Source organism: Mandrillus leucophaeus, unplaced genomic scaffold (genome assembly GCF_000951045.1).
Source record: "Mandrillus leucophaeus isolate KB7577 unplaced genomic scaffold, Mleu.le_1.0 Scaffold202, whole genome shotgun sequence".
Classification (NCBI taxonomy): Eukaryota; Metazoa; Chordata; class Mammalia; order Primates; family Cercopithecidae; genus Mandrillus; species Mandrillus leucophaeus.
In genome coordinates, this window is record NW_012102055.1 from 5,128,365 (window position 1) to 5,149,088 (window position 20,724).

A 20,724-nucleotide genomic window follows, 5' to 3' on the forward strand; every position below is an offset into this window, starting at 1 on the left:
ATGTGTTTCCCAAGCTGGCCTCGAACCCCTGGCCCCAATCAATCCTCCTGCCTTGGCCTCCCAAAGTGCTTGGATTACAGGCATGGGCCACTACACTCAGCCCTGTCTTTCTTTAAATAGCACATTAAAGATGTAATTTCTTGTTTCCCTGAGCTTAAATGCCACCAATGTGACAGGAGTAGTATTTTATATCTATAATTAACAAATTATAGGCACACACAATTTCGGTTACATTAGGGACTGTGGGATTTCATGAGCCTACACCGGAAACCTAATAACCAGATCTGACATCGTTAAGGGGAACATATTTCTGTCTTACAAATCTCAGGTGTGTAGCCCATTCTGTGACTGGATAGATCTTACAGTGCCAACTTAGTAGTGAATACCAAGCAGAAATAGGTGGTGGGAAAATCTGGCTACAGTGAGGTCGTTTGGTGTTAAATATTTAGAGGGCCCAAAAGCATGATCCAGCTAGCAGGAAGAAAGTGTTAGGATCAGCAGTCTAATAAATCTCTGACATATATCCACGTATCTGGTCAGGAAACACAATACTATGGTGGTAATTACAGTCACATCCAGTGTAGGCCAGGCACTGTGCTAGGCTCCAGGGATAACATGATGGGAAGGGCAAACATGGACCTTACAGTCCAAACAAGTCATCTCGCCAAGAAGCCTGGCTATAGCCTGGGTGTGTAGGCCATGGTGAGTGCTGGAAAGGAAAGGTGGAGACCACCTACAGGCCTGCTGGGGTCTCACCTGCCTGGAGGCTGGACAGTCTGTGGGGACCAGATACAGCTACAGGCAGGCTAAGGCCTTGACATGGGTTCTTCAGAAGCACTGGTTCCAACTCATCCGTATTAGTAAAATTACTCTGATAAATATAAGTAATCATATTTTTAAACCAGTTTGATTTGTCCCAAAATGAATAATCAAAGTATTTGTCTACTAGGCTTTTTTTCTGGAGGGGGCCCCAAAATATAAGACTTTGGTTATTCTAAGAGTTATCACCATGCTTATATTTTGCTGTATGACAACATTATATATGGGCATTTGACTGAAGCCCATATTATTGTTAACAGTTCTAAATGCTATTGTTATCGATAATGACAACAATATGAGAGATTGTGTATAAAAGTACCTAACTGTGTGCCTGGCGTAGAGGAGTCCAGAGATAAACATGAACTGGATCTAAAAATCCTTTACAAAGTAAATGTGAGCAGTGTTGCAGAAAGAACTCACAACTGCACAAAGATGATGAAAAGAATAATCTCCCACAGAACGGAGATATTTAAAGGCAAGAGACTGGGCCAGACGCAGAGGCTCACGTCTGTAATCCCAGCACTTTGGGAAGCCAAGGTGGGGAGATCACTTGAGGTCAGGAGTTCAAGACCAGCTTGGTCAACATGTCGAAACTTCGTCTCTACTAAAAATACAAAAATTAACCTGGCATAGTGGCGTGGGCCTATAATTCCAGCTACTCAGGAGAGGCTGAGGTGGGGGAATGACTTGAACCCGAAAGATCGCACCACTGCACTCCAGCCTGGGCAACGGACGAGACTCTGTCTCGAAAAATAAAAATGAAAATTAAAAAAAGGCAAGAGGTGGACCTGGTCAAGAATAGTAGGCCATCTTACATATTAATAGCGAGTTTTTATCATGTTTTGTTATATTTGTGGAGGAATGTGATTTGACCTGTAACATGTTCTTATTTATTTAATATAATAGATTATATTGTCACAACATTCTACTATATTTTATGGGAAATGAGAGAACTATAACTAGTCATGGAAAACCTGTTTAAATGAAAAGTTTGAGATGAAATCACACAGGCAGTCATCTTCCATATGACCATGCTGATTGCACTGCCGGTCAGTAAATATTCATCCTTCTCTCCCTCCTGTGTGGGCAGAGTGGATGTCCTCACTTCTGTGCTCATGCGCATGGCCATGACACTTACTTCGGTCAATGGGAAGTTAGTGGATGTGATGTGGGCGGAGGCTTGATATGTGCCTGGGCCCTTGTGCTTGCCTTTCTGTGCACCTGCATTTCACCATAAATAGAAAATGCCTCAGGTAGCTGTCAGTCCAAGCAGGATGAAACACATATGGTGCAAACAAACCCAGCCACAACCTGGAGCCATATCAGCTGACATCAGTCCGCCCATAGGTATGTAGACCATCTACAACATGCTGCTTGTTGTTTGACATTGAGTTTTGACGTGGTTTGTTATGCACCATTGCTATGATGATAACTGACTCTTAAGATAACCAAAGTCTTACATTTTTGTTAGGGAATTTTGTTTCAAATTAAACATAAAGATAGCCAAAACTGTTTAGAAGTCACATTATCTAGAAATAAACCTCTAATTTTGAAATCAGAGATTTTATAAAATGTATTACCTTTGGAATCGAAAAGTATCATCCTCTCCAGCTGCCTGCAGTCGTGGACCACGCTCGCTGGATCAGAGAGCTCTCCAAACCCCAGAAGCACCACAGGCCCAGTTTTCCATGAGCCTGTAAAGAAAAAGCCCAGCTCACAGTAGAGCTGCTAACAGCTCTCATGAAAGAGACCGGAAAACACAAAATCCTTAGCTGTGTGAGATCTAAACACACTTAAATGTATTCAACTGAAAATGAATATTGTTTTGGCTTGCCTATTTCAAAAGGACAGAAGACCTCAAACCTTTGACAGTTTTCGGTTCAAGTTTTGCCTTTCTTGGCAGGCTGATTCTTTGTTGTGCCAGACAGCCAAGATTCATGTTTTGTAGCAGGTGGGAGCCTCAATAATTTAAGCAAAATGTTGCCTCTTTCAGCCAAGGAAAATGCAGCTCACCAAGGAATGTTGCATTTGAGCATCTGAACAGAGTGGGAGTCATAGCCACAAAACTGTCCTAGCGTCCTAGCGAAGGCAGGAATGGAGAGACTCCACTCCCTCACTTCAGTGCCTTCTTGGCTTTCCATAGATGAAGAGCAGGGAGTATGGGAGAACTTTCTAGATGCTGTTAGCTTCCGAGAAGCCATCTGAAAGTTACTGTAGTTTATTTTTCCTAAGCAAACGAGACAAACCATCACACCTCCTTTCAGTTTTGGATTGAAAACAATTTGGGCATGATTTCCTCAACCAAATTAAATTAATACACTTGCTATTTATTTTGGCTTGTAAAATTCCTTTTCATACTGTTTCATGAACAGGAGAAAAACAGAGACATTCAACAACGTGTACATTTTGTGGTAAAATTGGTATCTTACCTGGAAAATGAGTCTACAGCAGTTTATTTCTTTGTGAAAATTTGAAAATGCCAATTCAATGTCAAAAATAGCATATACTACATTTCATTAATTTAATAGTGTCATTGATCTTAAAACTGCTAAAATTGTAGAATAGCATATGTAATTACTTCTGTGGTCTTTTTGAGAAATGTAAATAGTATAGACTATCATCAAAATGCTCTTACACAAGGGAAATCTGTCAAGATTATTTTGTAATTTTATTTTTGCTAACCAAAATACTGTCCTTCAGTCTCTCTAGCTAGGTCTTGACACATTAAATTCTAAAAATCAGGGTTGAATCTTTGTAAAATTATCTGTTGAAAAGCAGAATGTTCTAGCCTTTAATTCTCAAAAAAGGGAAAACTTCCTTGAAATCAATCCAGTTCAACATTTAAATATTAAAATATCAGTAACATCATGAGCATGAATATTTTTTGCCATTGCCTTTTTGTCTGTAAGGAAGAACTAATATACATTGCCAACATTAGTAATTTTGTTTCCCTAATAAGTATAGCAAATTGGGAACAAAAACAAGACAAAAGGTTTTTGCTAGACAGTTTTCTTTCAGCATAATTTCAACTTCAAATTAGAGGAACATAAACGAATGTCCTACTTCTGCATTAAAAGTACTTGACTACTTTGTGGGATGTTTTGTGCCAATTCTTTACTAAATTATCTTGGTCGCCGTTGCTAGGTAACACCCCTTGCTTCCTGCAGCTGAAAAATGAGAGGGTTGTACGGAGCAGTTCGGCATTATTAGCATTTGACTAAGGTTTTTTGGTTTTCTGAACTGTATATCTTAGCGTTTTCCCTTCCTTCCTAGGGAATGTCATTGTCTATGGGAATACAATTGATACTTACACCACTGTGGAGACGCTCTTAAACCTTGGCGTGAGCGGCAGCCGCGTGCACCTCGTGCAGCCCCCGCCGGCCTCCACCATCACCTGCATCAACAACTACTCGGTGGAGAGCGCCGTGGCGGACGCGCTGGCTGCCGCAGGAGTCACTATTTACCGGGATGCGATCCTGGCCCAGTGGAATGACGGCCTGCACCCAGACCCCATCTACAGCGCCTCCTTCACCACACCCACCAAGCCTTTTAGACTCCTGTGCTCTGTAAGTGGGTCCCTGCAAACCTCACTCACCAGCCAGGGACAGCCGACATCTCCAAGGGATTTGGGGGCCTGGAAGACTGCGGGCAGTGAATTTGGAATACCAGATGTTGGGTTTTGTTTTCTGTGTGTTCGGATTACCTCTTGCTGGGCAACAACTCACCCCAGACTCAGTGGCATGAAGAAACAACAACCGTTTATTATTCTTATCTCTCCTGGTTTGTTATTATTATTTTATTATTCTTATCTCTTCTGGCTTTGGCCAGACTCAGCTGGGAAGTTCCCACTTGAGGTCACTCATGCTGCTGAAGTCAGCAGTGGGTGGGCTGGAATAGCCCAAAAGCATAGCCACTCACATGTCTGGCTGTTGATCCTGAATCAACTTTAGTTGAGATTTTCACCAGAACGCTTAGAAGTGGCACCTTCATGGGCCTGGCTTCCTCACAACGTGGTGGTTTGGGTCTGAGGGTAGAGCAGAGAGAGAGGCGGTGTCAGCTGTGTCACCTTGGATGACCTGGCCTCGGAAATCAAGCAGCATTCTTCCCACCACGTTCTATTTGCTAGAGGCAAGTCACTAGGACCAGCCCATATTCAAGGAGTGGGAAATTAGACCTTGCCTGTTCCTGGACAGGAGGTCAAAGATTTGAATGAAGAATGCCTCTCTTTACTGAGAGCTTGCCATGCCCCAGGACATATTGTCACCTCATCGGGACAGCTCTGTAAAGGGAAGTATCCCCAATTTAAAGATGAGAACACCGTGGCTCTAAGTCAGTGACAGTGCTGGTTCCCTGCCCAGGCCAAGGTCTATGCTGCCATTAGCCTCTTAAGATTCCGGCAACAGCCGTGGTGAGTCTTTCCCCATGACACACAACCTCTGGCAGTGTGTATAGAGAGAGCACTTCCCTTTCCAGGTGGGTGACACCCCACCTTCCAGCCTGCGTCCTCAGAGTTTCCAGTTTAGGAGGTTAATAGAAGCCTGCAGGGGGGAAAGGAGGGAAGGGGCTGGTCCATCTCACTGAGAAGCAGGGGACCCTTGCTCAAAGGGGAGGCTGAAGTGAGTATGAGGATAATGGTTGTGTAGGTCAAGGGTGTGTGTTAGCAGTTGTGATAAAGAATGCCTGCTAACATCCAGTGGGCAAGCCATTTAGGGGCAGGTGTTCGCAGCAGGCCCTTACCTAGGAGTAGGGGCTGATCATCCTAAGTAGGGCCTCTCATTCACAGGCTGCAAAGGATTGAGGATGGTGGCTCTCACCCCCACCCCAACCCAGAACTCAAAGGATGGGAGCTCAAAGCAAACCACTAAAAAAGACTAAAAAGGAAGATTTTTTTTTTTAGAATCTCTCATTTTATCCTGAGATCCATGGAAATTTTGTATTCTACTCTGTAGTCCATTCATTTATTCATTCATTCCATAAATATTTATTGAACACCTGCTAGGTCCCAGGCTCTGTCCTAGGTGTTAGGGATGTAACAGTGAAAAAGACAGGACAAGTCCCCTTTATTTTAAAAAGTGATATTGTCTATACATGTATGTCATGACACCTATTTAAGACAGGAAATATCAAAATACTTTTGCCCAGATTTTCCCTCAAAAAAAATGGCAAACCTGGAAGATTGCCATGTTTATCCTGAAGCACCTCTAGAGGTGAGTGTGTGCCTTGCTCAGGAAGCAGAGGCCTGAGAAAACTTCCCCAAACATCCCATTGGGTAGCAGCTCTTCTGACCTTCACTTTCCTATTCAGATTAGAATCAAACTCCTGACAAAAACATCTGGCAAATTAAATTGACCCTTGAACACATGAGAAGTAGGGGCACCAACCCTCCTCACAAAGTTGAAAAATCACATATAACTTTTGACTCTCCAAAAACATAGCTACTAAAAGCCTACTGATGACCAGAAGCCTGACTGATCACATAAATAGTTGATTATATGAAAACATATTTTGTATTTTATATGTATTGTATACTCTATCATTACAATAAAGTAAGCTAGAGAAAAGAAAATGTTGTTAAGACAATCATAAGGAAGAGAAAATATGTTTATTCTTCATTAGGTGGAAGTGGATCATCATAAAGGCCTTCGTCCTCATTGTCTTCACACTGAGTAGGCTGAGGAGGAGAAGGAAGAGGAGGGGTGGGTCTTGCTGTCTCAGGGATGGCAGAGGCAGAAAAAAAAATCTATGTGTAAGTGACACACAGTTCAACTCCATGTTGCCCAAGGATAAGCTGTACTCTCAACTGTCTTGATCCAAGGCACCATCCTGCTGCATTTTCATCCTAACACCGTCTGGGTCAAACATCGGCCTGTTTACTGTTGTATTTTTTCTCCTACCTTCCCTGGTCTGCTTGGTCTCACAAAGAATGGCCCCTGCAGATGACATTTCCCAGGCTCCATTATTCTCTGATTTTCGTCTTTATTTGGCCAACAGTTTGTACCTGTGGGAGATTAGACATGGCAAGCGGGAAGTTCGGGGTAGGTATCTCTCATACTGTCTGCCTTGGGCAGCATCTGTCAGGGCATTAAGCATCTTTTGGTCGGGATGAATGTGTCCATCTTCTTCACAGTGGTCTTGGTGTCATGGCTTGAATTACGTCCCCCAGAAAGATATGTTGATGTCCTGACCCCCAGTACCAGTGAACATGACTTTATTTGGAAATAGAACCTTGGTCGATGTAAGCAAGTAAAGAGAAAGTCATCCTGGATCAAGGTGGGCCCTGAATCCAATGACTGGTGTCCTTAAATAGATTTGATGGCATACAGAGACACACAATGAAGAAAACCTTTTGACAGTGGAGGCAGAGGTTGATGTGATGGCAGCTGCAAGTCATGGAATGGCAGGAATTGCTAGCAACCTCCAGGAAGTAGGAAGAGGCAGGGAAGGCTTCTTCCCTAGAGCCTCTGGAGGGAGTATGGTCCTGACAATACTTGGATTCTCTAGAACTGTGAGAGAATAAATTTCTCTTGTCTTGAGCTACTCAGTTTGTGGTACTTTATTACAGCAGCCCTAGGAAACTAAAGCAGGTGATATCACAGTGTATGTACCTACTAAAACTATGATTTTTATAACCAGAATCATACATTATATGCTGTTTTTCTGTTTGGCTTCATTTACTCAGCATAATGATTTTGAGATTTCATATAGTTCCATGCATCAATAGTTCATTCTTTTTTATGGCTGAGTAGTAGTCCATTGTATGGATATATTGCATTTTGTTTATTCATTTGCCTGCTATGTACATTCTGGTACATGTCTTTGTGTGGATAATATTTTTATTTCTCTTAGCTATAAGCCTAAAGAATATCTAAATTCTTTGGTAGGTGAATGTTGACCTTTTAAGAAGTCACCATGTTGCTCTCCAAAGCAGCTATACCATTTTACATTTCCATCAGCAATGTATGGGAGTTCCAGATGGTCCACATTCTTGTCAGCACTTGGTATTGTCAATCTAATTTTAGCCACTCTGGTGGGTGTGACATGATGTGTCACTGTGTTTTTTTAATTCGTGCTTTCCTGACGGTTAATTATGTTTGGCATCTTTTCATTTTTTTGGTAGCCATTAGTATTTCTCCTTTTTGTGAAGTGTTCAAGCTATTATAAATGTATTTAAAATTTTGAAATTTCCAATTGATCACTGCAAGTTTACAAAATGCAATTTACTTTGTGTATAAACATTGTAACTTGAAACTGCTAAATTCTCTTATTAGCTTTTGTAGTTTTTTAGGTCCATAAACATATCATGCAAACAGGGGCAGTTTTACTACTTTTCTGATATTTAGGTCTTTTATTTCAGTTACTTGCTTTATTCTACTCACTAGGCCCTACAGTGCAATGTTTAATAGAAGTGGGGGAAATAGACATCCTTGCCTTGTTCCATATCCCAGAGAGAACTTTCAGGCTTTCACTATTAAATGTGAGAGAATTTGGCTGTGGATTTTTCTTTGGTGCTTTTTATCAGACTGAAGAAATAACCTTCCATTCCTAGTTTGTTTAGAGGTTTTATCATGAATGACTGTTGAATTTTGTTAAGTGAACTTTCCATATTTCTTAAAAAGAAATATGGAAATTTTCTTCTTAATTCTTTAATACACTGAATTACACTGATTGATTTTTTAAAATGTTCAGTCAACCTTAAATCTCTGGAATAAAACTTAATTGGTCATAATGCATTATCTTTCTGTATATTCTTAAATTTTACTTGCCAATATGTTTTAAGAATTTTTGAAACTATTTTTTAACTATATTCATGAGGGATGTTGATCTATAATTTTCTATTTTAGTAATGTCCTTGTAAGGTTTTGGTGTTCAAGCTGTGTTGGCCTCATGCAAAAAATTTGGGCAATGTTCCCTCCTTATTTATTTTCTGAAAAGGTTTGTGCAAGATTGTTATTTTTTCTTTCTTGGATGTTTGACAGAATTAACCAGTGAAACAATCTGGGCATGGAGTTTATATTGTTGAAAGGCTTTTGATAACAAATTCATTTTTTTAACTAGATATAAGGCTACTCAAATTTTCTGCTTCTATAAATTTTTGTAAATTGTAATTTTTAAGAAATGTGTCCATTTCATTTACATTTGTCAAATGTGTTGACATTAAGTTTTTCACATATTATTTTATTATCTATTTGATGTCTAGGATCTGTAGTAATAACCCCTCATTCGTTTCTGAGATTGGTGAATTGTGTTCAGTGTCTCTGACCTGCTCTCTGTTTGCTGCCAGTCTCTCTCTCTCTGACTCTCTCTTTCTCTCTCTCCCCCAGTGTAGATAGGGGTTTGTCAATATTATTGATCTTTTTCAATTAACCAGCTTTTGAGTATGTTAATTTTCTCTATTATCTGCCAATTTTCTCCTCCATTGATTTCTGCTCTTAATTATTTTCTTCCTTCTTCTTGCTTTGGATTTACTTTACCCTTCTTTTTTCTAGTTCCTTAAGGTAGAGCCTTAAGTTGTTGATTTATGTAAGCATTTCAGCTGTAAGTTTTCCATTATGTTTGAGCTGCATCCCATAAACTTATATGTTAACTTTTAATTACCACTTAGTTCAAAATATTTTCTAATCTCCCCGTGATTCTTTATTCAACCTTGGATTATTTAGAACTGCACTGTCTAATATTCAAATATTTAAACTTTTCCTAAATATTTTAATTGATTTCTAGTGTAATGCTGTTGTGATCAGAGAACAGTGTTTTGACATTTAGAGACAGGGACGGTGGCTCACACCTGTAATCCCAGCACGTTGGGAGGCCGAAGCGGGCAGATCACTTGAGGTCAGGAGTTCAAGACCAACCTGCCCAACGTGGTGAAACCCCGTCTCTACTAAACATATGAAAATTAGCTGGGCATGGTGGTGCATGCCTGAAATCCCAGTTACTCGGGAGGCTGAGGCAGAATTGCTTGAACCTAGGAGGTGGAGGTTGCAGTGAACCCAGATGGCGCCACTACACTCCAGCCTGGGTGACAGAGCAAGACCCTGTCTCAAAAAAAAAAAAAAAAAAAATTGAGACTTGTTTTACGTCCAAGCATATTGAGTAACTTTGTGAACATACAAGGAATATGTATTATGTGCTTGAGTTTAATGTTAGTTCAATATGGTTGATGGTGATGTTCAACATTCATAAGTCTTTACTGATTTTTTATCTCATTCTATTAATTGCTGAGAGAAGGGTATTACAATCTCTTACTATTATTTTGGAAGTTTCTGTTTTTCCTTTTAATACTTTTGATTTTTGCTTTATCTTTTTGGAGGCTCTGTTATTAAGCCCATGAGCATTTATAGTTGTTATATCTGCCTTGTGAATTGTGCCTTTTATCATTATGAAATGTCCCTCTTTATCTCTGATATTTAATAATATTCCTTATCTTAAGGTCCAGATTATCTGATATTAAGATGATCATTCCATTCTTCTTATGCTTGCTGTTTACATGATATATTTCCCATCCATTTACTTTCTACTTATCTGTGTCTTTGTGTCTGAAGTGTGTCTCTTGTAGGCATCATAAAGATTATATTAATGTTTGTAGCGCTGCATGACAAATTACCCCAAATTTAACAGCTTAAAACAACATCCCTTTACTAGTTTATAGCTCTATCAGTCAGAAATGCAGGCAAGGTGTGGCTGGCTTCTCTGCCTAGGGACTCTCAAGGCTAAAATCAAGGTACCAATCAGGCTCCATTCTCTTTGGAGCTTGAAGTCCTCTTCCAAGCTTATGTGATAGTAATAGAACTTAATTCCTTGAAGCTGAGGACAGGGGTCCCCACTTCCTTGCTGGTCCAGCCAGGGGCTACTCTCAGCTCCTAGAGGCCATTCATATTTCTTACCTCATGGCCCCTTTCATCTTACATCCAGCAACAGACTATCTTACTCATGTCAAATTCCCATCACATTTCAAATCCTTCTTCAGGAAAAGCCTGATCGCTTTTAAGGGTTTACCTGATCAGGTCAGACCCACCGAGCATGATCTGCCTGTCTAAAGTCACATGTGCCATATAACATCACCTTATACTTTCACAGTTCACACTTGTACTTAAGGAAGAGGTGGGAATCTTGGGAACCATCCCAGACTTCTACCTACCACCTGCTTTTTATCTTCTCTATCTCTGCATTTTATTTAAAGTACTTAGACCGTTAATATTTAATGTAATTACTGATATGGTTAGATTTAGGTCTACCATTTTATTATTTGTTTACTGTCTGTTCCCTCTTCTTTCTTTAGTGTTCCCCCTTGCCTGCTTTCTTTAGGATTATTAGAGTATTTTTTAGTAGTCTATTTCGATTGACTTTATAACTATATCTTATTTTTTAGTGATTGCTCTGTGGATTGTAATACTTATCAGCAATCTTTCATGTTCAGTAGAGTTAATATTGTACCATTTCACATAAAATGTAAAAACCTTGCAGCTATGCAGTTCCTTCTCCCCATATTCTGGATGCCCATTTTGTTAATAGCCATCCTGTATGTTACATCTACAAACACTGAAAAATCAGTAAGGCAATATCGTAATCTTTGTTTAAGATCATTTATATATTGAAGAATTAAAAAGAATAGTCTTTTATAGATACCCAGATATCTACTAATTTTCTTGTTCTGTCTTCCTTTTTGAAAATCCAAGTCTCCCATCAGCCAAAACAACCTTCAGAGCATTTACTGTATTGTAGGTGTGCTAAAAAGTAATTCTCTAGTTTTACTCCATCTGAAAATATATGTTGCTTTCATTCTTAACATTTATTTTCACCAAATATAGAATTCTGGGCTTACAGGTTATTTTTTCCCAGCACTTTGAAGATGCTTTTCCACCATCTTCTGACGTCCATGAATTTTAAATCTACAATCATCTAAAACATTCCCCTATATGTCATTTTCCACTGGCTGCTTTCAAGGTTTGCTCTTTATCCTTGGTTTTTAGCAATTTGATGCTGCAGGTATTCTGTGTTTATTATGTCTCTAAGCATTTTTTTTTAATTTGTCTTGTTGGGGGTTCACTGAATTTCTCAAATCCATAAATTTATGATTTTCACTAAATTTTAACAAGTTATTGGCCATTCTTTCTTACCCCATTCTTCTCTCTTCTCTTTCTGGGATTCCAATTACATACCTGTTAAGAGTTTTTTGTATTGTTCCCTGGGGCTCTAAGGCTCTGTTTATTTGTTTCAGTCTGTTTTTTCTCTTTCTCACTATTCTTCAAATTGGATAGTTTCTATTGATATAACTTTGAGTTCACTGACTCCTCTATCATCTCTATTTTCTATTAGGGCATAAGATGACTACAGCTCACTCTTTAAAAAAAAAAAAAAAGAAAAAAAAAAGCCTCTAAATTGAAGCCAGACACAGTGGCTCACGCGTATAATCCTAGCACTTTGGGAGGCCAAGGTGGGTGAATGGCTTGAACTCAGGAATTCAAGACCAGCCTGGGCAACATGGTGAAGGCCGTCTCTGCAAAAAATACCAAAAAAGTAGCCGGGTATGGTGGCAAGCACCTGTAGTTCCAGCTACATGGCGGGGACTGAGGTGGAAGGATCCCTTGAACCCAGGAGGTCAAGGCTGCAGTGAGCCGAGATCTTGCCACTGCCCTCCAACCTAGGTGACAAAGTGAGATCCTGTCTTAAAGAAAAGACTCTAAATTGAATACCTGTATGTGGAAATGGAGAGAAAAGGTAATTTAAAAAGCAAACTTTTTCAAAACCTCTAAAATAAGGGAAAGTATCCCCATCCTGGTCATTTCTCCAAGTTTTTACTGTAATACACAAGCTACCCAAACTTTTAGATACTAGTAAGAATCCTCTTATATCAGAGTTTATAGTTATGATCAGTGGGAGGACTCATCTCAGAAGGTTATAGCACCAAGGCAGAAGCAGAACTCTCTTGAAATTGATGTTTTGTCCCCACATCAAAGCCTCTCCACATCCTGCCTGATAGTGGCGCCTCCAGGGTTCTTACTTAGCAGGTGGTCCAGCCTCCAGCCAGGTTAGGCTGCAGTGACACTGGCCCTCAAGGCAGACTTCCCCATCTTGTTGGCATTCATCTCTCTAGTTAGATCATGAGCTCTATGCTTATGTTTTTCACCAGGACATTTTGGAGACCTCACGCAGTGCCTGGCACAAGAAATGTTTGTCTGAATGCATGAATGAATGAAGTGTATCAGACTGCCAACTCCTACCCTTCTCCCTAGCTAACCAAGGAGTTTTGCTGTCCTTAATCAGAATTATCAGTATAAGTAGTCTTGAAATATGTACTCAGAACATCAGTGTGGCCAGCCATTTCCACTTCCTGGTTGTACCCAATATGTATATTCCATTGGCATTACAGAAGCACATAGGCTGTATTTGCAAGGTCTGTAACTTGGAACACATGTTCCTATTAACAACGTTGGATTTGCTTATTTGGTTTTCAGTCTAGTCTACAAACTCCTATGAAACCCCAAATGTAGCCAAAATTGTGAATGCCTACACTAAAAGCATATAAATAAACATTACTGCAATACTGGTAATCTTTAAAACCCAGAAAAACAGGAACTAGTATATTTAATGTGCTACTTAAATGAAAAGTAGGCTTAATTAGAAAAAGAAAATTGGGTAGGTAGAAGAGCTTCTGTGAGGATGCTGAAGGAGACTTCTGAACATTTTCAAGGGCTCAAGAGGTTGATGGCACTGATTTTATTTGTAATTTAAATTCAAATCTGATATCTTTCTATGTATTTATCTGGGTAGGAAATCTATTTTTTATAGAGATTGGGAAAAAGAATGAGAAAGCAAAAAAGGAGTGTAGGGAGACAGAAAGATTCAGAATCAGAGAGATACTCAGAGAAATATATTTTCCTGTGGCCACTGGGTAAGAGTTATAAGACAGAAAAAAAAAAGGAAAAGACTTGAAAGAAAGAAGCATCCTGGGATGGGATGAGACAACTGAGTGAATAAAGACAGGGCAAGGGCACAGAGTCTGTCTGCCTGAGGGAGGACCAAGGACATCATAGAGATGATGGATCTGAGTCCCGCTGTCCAATAGAACCTTCTTCAAGATGGAAACAGGCTGTATCTTCGCTGCCCAGTATGGCAGCCACTAGCCACCTACAGCTATTGAGCATTTGAAATGGGCTATTGCAACTGCAGAACCGAAGTTTTCATTGTATTTAACTTAAATTAATTTAGATGTAAATATTTATAGCCCTACATGACTAGTGGCTACCACAGGATCAGAAAGCTCCTGGAACCATTCATGGGTGTGGGCCAGTAATACTGAAGGGGCTGGCTACCTCTTGCCCAGGGACAGCTGATGTCTGTGCAGAATGAAACAGTTGACGGGGGTAAAGCAGGAATATGATGGAAGTGGGGAAATGACCATCAGTATGGTTGGGACCCATGTCTTATGTTCAGTTTTTAGCATGCTTTTAATAAGGTGGCAGACTATTTTAGGTAAAAATAAAATCAATTGAACTTATTTCAATTGGTCCAACAACTAAAGACAAAAACAACTAATAGCACTGCTTTAGTGACTTTCAACATCACTGTGGAAGATGATGTCCAGATGAGCGTAAGAAAGCATTGAAATTTGAGCACAGAATGGAGAGGGCATACAAATAATTTCTAAGGAGCATGCAAAGGGGTTGGTGGCCCCTCTACTTACGGCACCCTCACACAGTGCTGGCATATGGTAGGTATGCCATCAGTATTTCTTGAATGACCCTCTGTCGTATGAGAGCAGGAAGCAACAAGACAGGAACCCAGACCTAGTAGATACAGAGACTGATGAAGCACCCATCTTGTCTGGAGCATCATAAAGGGACAAGCTTACTGGGTTTTAAAAGCTAGCAATGGGCAGTCTGAAAACTGAAGACCGGAGGAGGTCAACCCAAGAAGGAACCTGTAGAGACCCGAGTGTCGGACACAGGAAGGGGAAGAGAATGGAGGCTGAGCTAGAGCTGTTCAAAATGTAGGAGCGTGAGGGGAAGACAGGGTCTGTACAAATGTAAACCCTCTTACGTGGAAAACCACTCACACTTGTGAGAGATATTTCATCACCTGGCATCATTCTCTCCACTGGATGTCAAAATTGAGGGAATAAGAGTGACATTTGGGGATCTTAATGTGTTCTTCATACCCAAGATAATCTATCTCTCATACACACACAAACAACATGATAACAAACTTTTAGTATTTGTATTTTTGTGCCCCAAATAATAAAATGCCCTGGAGACTAGTCACACTCTTGGGAAGGTAAAATGAAGAGTGATAACTGAATATTGCTGTAATTGTTCACTTCGTAGATGTTCTTCAGTTTCTGTGAGAAGAATGTGGATTATGAAACGTTTAAAGCCCTCAATGATACATGTCTTGTGTATGATGGTCGACTTGTGATTGATACCAACTTCCACACCAATGACATAGCCATCAGAGCTGCTGGCTCCCTCACCAAATTCTCCAATAGATACTACTCAAATGAGTGGACTCACAGCAACTTCAGTTCCAAAGAAATTGGCTTTCAGCTGGCAGCAGCTATGCTACATCTCTTTGATCCAACCCTTGAGCCTGTGACCGAGCCGCCAGCTGATCTTGACCGGCTCATCCCCATGTACAAGGGAGCCAAGATTCAAGGTATACAAGTAGGCTTCCTTCTCCTTGATGAAGCCACAGATTAGGTAGGGGTCAGCAGTCAGGCCAGCCCTCCAGGTTTCTCTTAGGCTTGGGGAAAAGGCTCCTCCATATCTCAGTGGGTTGCCACAGAGACAGAGAAAGGGTCTATCTAATTTCTGAGGCATTTATTACAAACCCGAAATTATTGTTATTATGATTCTTTGCATTTGAGCATTTATTATGGACCACATCCTAAATGGGGTTCCCATTTTACAGATATGAAAACAGACAAGGGAATGATTATTAACTTGTCTGGATGTCTCACAGCTGGAAAGTGATGGTTTTCCCTGACATCTTACCCAAAACTTCCATTCTCACTATAAGTTCAAAGATGAGGAGACTCTTCCAGGCAGCCAGGCCTCAGCCTGCTCTGGGATGGATGAGCTTAACCATTTGCAGCTGTAAAGCAGTGCACTTTTATCCCGTAAACCTTTTTGGCCCCTAGGGAAGAGGTGACTTCATAAGTAATGCAGGGTTCCTTCACTGATAGGGTATGAGAAATACCTTTGAAAATGGTGTTTCTGAATGTTGTGGACCTTTTACCAGAAAAATGCACATATTTACAGAATTCCGTGTTCACTTCCTGGAGGTTTATGGATGAACCCACGAAGCTGTACATAGACCCTTAGGGTGTCCATGTACCTGAGTACATGTGCAGTACTCAGGTACATGACATTCCATTGACAGAAACCCAGTCCAGTCAATGGAATGTCAGATTACAGAAATGAAAGCCCCACATTCCATCCTTGACTTCCTCTTCCTAACTAGGCAGCCCCACAAGGTCTTGTTCTGCTTCTCACTCTGGGTGAGACCTGAGAGAAAGTGGTGGCCGTGGGCAGGCAAGAGAAGGGAGGGCTGTCAGAAGCCAGAGCTGGCGCAGGTCCAGACCTCAGGGACAAGCCAACATATTAAGAATTCGATGATGACAGTTTCTAAAACATTGAACAAAGAACTTTGTTGATTGTCCTAATTAAATTCAATTTTTTAATATTTTGGCTACAGTTTGGAGAAGTGATGAGGAACAGGAATGCTATTTGCAACAATTTAAGGCTTCTAAAGGTCTTGATCTGGTTTTGGCAGATACAGATTAGAGGGCGGGGAGCTACGGATAATCACAGGATACACAAGATCGGCTTGGCACGTCCTGAAGCATTGGCGGCTACATTATGAGATATCGTTGTCACATTCACATCAATTTGGTTAAATAAATGTCAACCACCCTGGGGAGTTCCTTGCTGTTGGTGGTACTTTAGTGTGAAAGTTTGAGGAGCATACACCACTGCAAGCATCTGTTTGTCCTGTGATGAAAATGTGAGCTCTGTTACTCACCTCATTAACAATTCATTTGAAATGGAAAATTTGCCATCTCTTCTAGGGGGCATTCTTCCTGGGTCTTACCATTATCTGCATATTGCCAAGCCTGCCATTCCTACTCCCTTGGAGGTACAAATGGCACAGCCTAATTATGTAAGTATTATTTCTGAATTTCATTTTACTGTCAAATACAAAACTTTGTTTATAAGAGGATGAAATTCTTTACTTGGAGTCTTTACTGTAATGTGTCGGTTCACGCATCAGAAGCCCACTAGAGTAATCGTCCCCCTAGATGGCCCTCAGTGACTCTCGTGACTTGGTCTTCATGCCCTTGTGTGGCCCCTCCCGTGCTGAGTAGGGCTGACCTGTGTAGCCAAGAGGATACTGGGGAAATGACTCTGTGACTTCCAAGGTCAGGTCAGGTCAAGAAAGATACTACAGCTTCCAGCTTGCACACTTCTAGATGACTTGCTGCCATGCTGTAGGGACCCGTTTAGAGAGGTCCACGTGGCAAGGAATTGAGGGTTCCTGCACCAGCCATGATCAGTTTGCCAGGCAGATGAGCGTGCCACCTTGGAAGTGGATCCTCCAGCCTCATTCACGCCTTCAGGTGACTGCAGCCCCAGCCAACATCTTGACTGAAAACTTATGAAAGACCTTGAGCCAGAATCCCCTAGCCAAGCCACTTTCAGCTTCTGACTCCCAGAGACCGTGAGATAATAAAAATGTACTGTTGTTTTACACCATTACTTTTTTTAATAGACTTTATTTTTTAGAGCCATTTTGGTTTCATAACAAAATTGAGCAGAGGTAGAAAGATTTCCCATATAACCCCAACGCTTCAACAGACATATAGCCTCCCCTACTATCAACATCCCCCACCAGTGACCTATTTCTTACAATTAATAAACCTACACTGACACATTATTATCAGCCAGAGCCCATAGTTGACATTAGGGTTCACTCTTGGTTTTGTACATTCCTTGGGTTTGGACAAATGTATAATGACACATATCCACCATTACAGGATCATACAGAGCAGCTTCACTGCCCTAAGAACCCTCTGTGTGCTGCCTGTTTGTCCCTTCCTCTGTCCTAAGGCCTGGCAACTACTGATCTTTTTACTGTCTCAGTCACTTTGCCTTTTCCAGAATGTCATATAGTTGGAATCATACAGCCTATAGTCTTTTCAGGTTGGTTTCTTTCAGTTAGCACTATCCGTTTAAGCTTCCTCTGTATCTCTTCATGGCTTCATAGCTCGTTTCTTTTTGGCACTGAACAATCCTCTGTTGTCTGGATGTATCGGTTTATTTATCCATTCACCTACTGAAGGAAGTTAAGCCTCTACGTTTTGAGGCAACCTGTGATGCATCGATAGATAACTGAAATATCCACTTTCATGTCAATGGAGCAGGTAGATTGCTTAGCATCTGGAATGGCCATGGAGACCCCACTGTTTTCCTCCCCTCCAGGAAAAGCAGAAGCTGTGCAGTTGGGAATTCCCCTGTTTAAAGGACACAGGTGGTTGGTCAGTTGAAGAGCTCCTCTAATGAGATTCTCTGACCCATGGTCCCAGCCCGGTGTGTGTTGTCATCTGGGGGTTTCCTTTTGGATATGTCACATTTGATTTTTAGTCAATGAGGCAGACTGGAAGCTGTCTACTTAACTTCCATTCCCATTTTCTTCTCCTGAATATTTTTGAGGGTAAACAATATGACTCACCTAAATTAAACACATTTGCCACATTTTCTCAAGGACAGGGTCTGCCATGTGGCAGGTTCTAACCAATGAGATGGAAGTAAAAGCTCTTGGAAAATTCCTTAAATGGGGGCCTACTCAAATGGCACAGGCTACGGGCTCTTCACCCTTCAGGAAGTCTCAATCCCAGCTATTCCATTTCCTTCCCATGAACCTTGAACAAGTTCTTCAACGTCTCTGCATTTCTGGGATTGCTGGGGAGCATATATAAAGTAACATTGTCTGGAACAAAACAGGTAGCCAGTAAGTGATAAAGATGGCTGTTTTAATCATTATTCCAGATAAATAATGAAACCCAGTTCTTCCAGGAAAAGGGTAGCTGCTGTATGTTTAAAACTTATTTCCCTTAGCCCTTTCCCAGATTCTTTTAGTTGTCCTGTACACATGGTGTGATGCAAAATTTTCTTATAATACAGGAAACCATAAGATCATAATAGTGTTCCAGTTTCTATTGCTGTATAAAAAACACTTAGTGGCATGAAGCAGCCATTCAATCCTGCTCACAGATCCTGTGAGTCAGGAATTTGGACAGGGCACAGTGGGCACAGCTTGTTTCTGTTTCACACTATCCAGAGCCTTAGATGGGAAGACTAAAGGGTTAGATCAATGGTCCGGATCATCTGAAGGCTCATTTACTAAATCTGAAGGCTTGTTATTCAGCTGGGCTGGGATGACTCAAGGACTGCAAGTGCTCACCACGGCCTCCCAACCTGGGCTGTCCTTAAGTGCCTGGGCTTCCTCACAGTATGGTGGCCTCAGAGTAGCCAGACTGCTCACGTGGTGGCTCTGGGCTCCAAGTGCAAGTGTTGGTACTAGCAAGTTGGAAGCTGCATTGTCTTTTATGACCCACCCTCAAAAGTCACACAGCCTCACTTCTCCCACTCTCTCTGTTGGAGCAGTCACCGCAACCACCGAGATTCAAGAGGTGGGGGATAGAGAGTCCATCTCTCAAGACAGACAGTGTCAAGATCATATTGCAGGACAGTGTGTGGGATGGGGAGACTGTCATGGCCATGTTTGGAAAGTACAATCTGCCACCAGTGAGGTGGGGCATGAGGTAAATAGGATAAAGCCCAGAGTATTCACAGGCTAAGCACTTTGATCATCACAGATAAATAACTGGAGTCTGATATGCACAAGAGCTAGAACATATTGGACTTGGTTCCAGCCAGAACCAGATTCTTCAAGGACAGTGCATGATTTCCTACATGCGGTATCATTTATTTATGAGCCACTGGCTCTCTCTAAATAAAATCAGAGGAGGAGCCAAAAGGGGTTTTTAGATAATGAGAGTTTTAATAAGAGTGCAACTTAAATAGATTCTTTGGCTGGTGCTATGACAGTATGTGAACAGGACCCCTGACTTTAATTAACCATTTTGCCAGGTGGGCCTCCTTTTTAATTAGTACAGAAGATCTAAACAGATTTTTTTTTTCCATTTTATTATCCAAGAAAAAAAAATGTAGGATGGCTCCATGGCAATCTTTTGGGGTTGGAATTAATTTGATTAAGTGAAATTGTTGCCAAAATGGTCAGGCAGTCACCTAAATATAGCCAATTGATCAAGAATGGAGCCCATTGAACAATATTTCACCAGAGAAATTGAATTACTATTCATATACTAGATGTAGCACAGACAAATCTTATCAGATTTTTATAGTGCTCACTAATTGGAATATTTAAGTCGGAAGATACTGTAGTAATTCATGAGCTCTTTGAGAGGTAACCTGACAAAAGGAAGAAAGGGGACCCCAAGTCGTCTACATAATAAACTAATTTACAGATTCCAGTCCACATGCTTTGTTGGCGTATATACCACGGAATAAAGAAATTTGTCACAACAAATTCTGCCTTGGATACCATCAAATTTAAAATTGTGTGTTCATCGTGAGAGCTGGGAACTTGATTTCTTGAACACCAAGTCTGATTAATCCTGTGTCTTCCATTTGGCATGAATTCCAGAGCCATTTTCCAACCTTTGTCAAAATCATAAAGGAACTCCAAAGGATAATTGTATTCAGGGAAAAAAAGAAGAAGAAAAACCATATCAGAATCAGTGACTCCATCAAAATCTTAAATTTAATATCCAAATTTTTAAACAATGTACTCATATACTTAAAATAGGGGAAGACGCGAGACATACCC

General features: G+C 40.8%; 1 protein-coding gene across 1 annotated transcript in view; it reads left to right on the forward strand.

Annotated features, from left to right (window-relative positions):
* CFAP61 (cilia and flagella associated protein 61) overlaps positions 1-20,724 on the forward strand; it is a 317,571-nt gene that overhangs the window by 223,771 nt on the left and 73,076 nt on the right. The window contains exons 22-24 of the mRNA XM_011979531.1: positions 4,093-4,385; positions 15,141-15,468; positions 16,883-16,974. Of these exons, the coding sequence (XP_011834921.1) occupies positions 4,093-4,385; positions 15,141-15,468; positions 16,883-16,974 (713 nt within the window). The remainder of the gene's footprint in view (positions 1-4,092; positions 4,386-15,140; positions 15,469-16,882; positions 16,975-20,724) is intronic.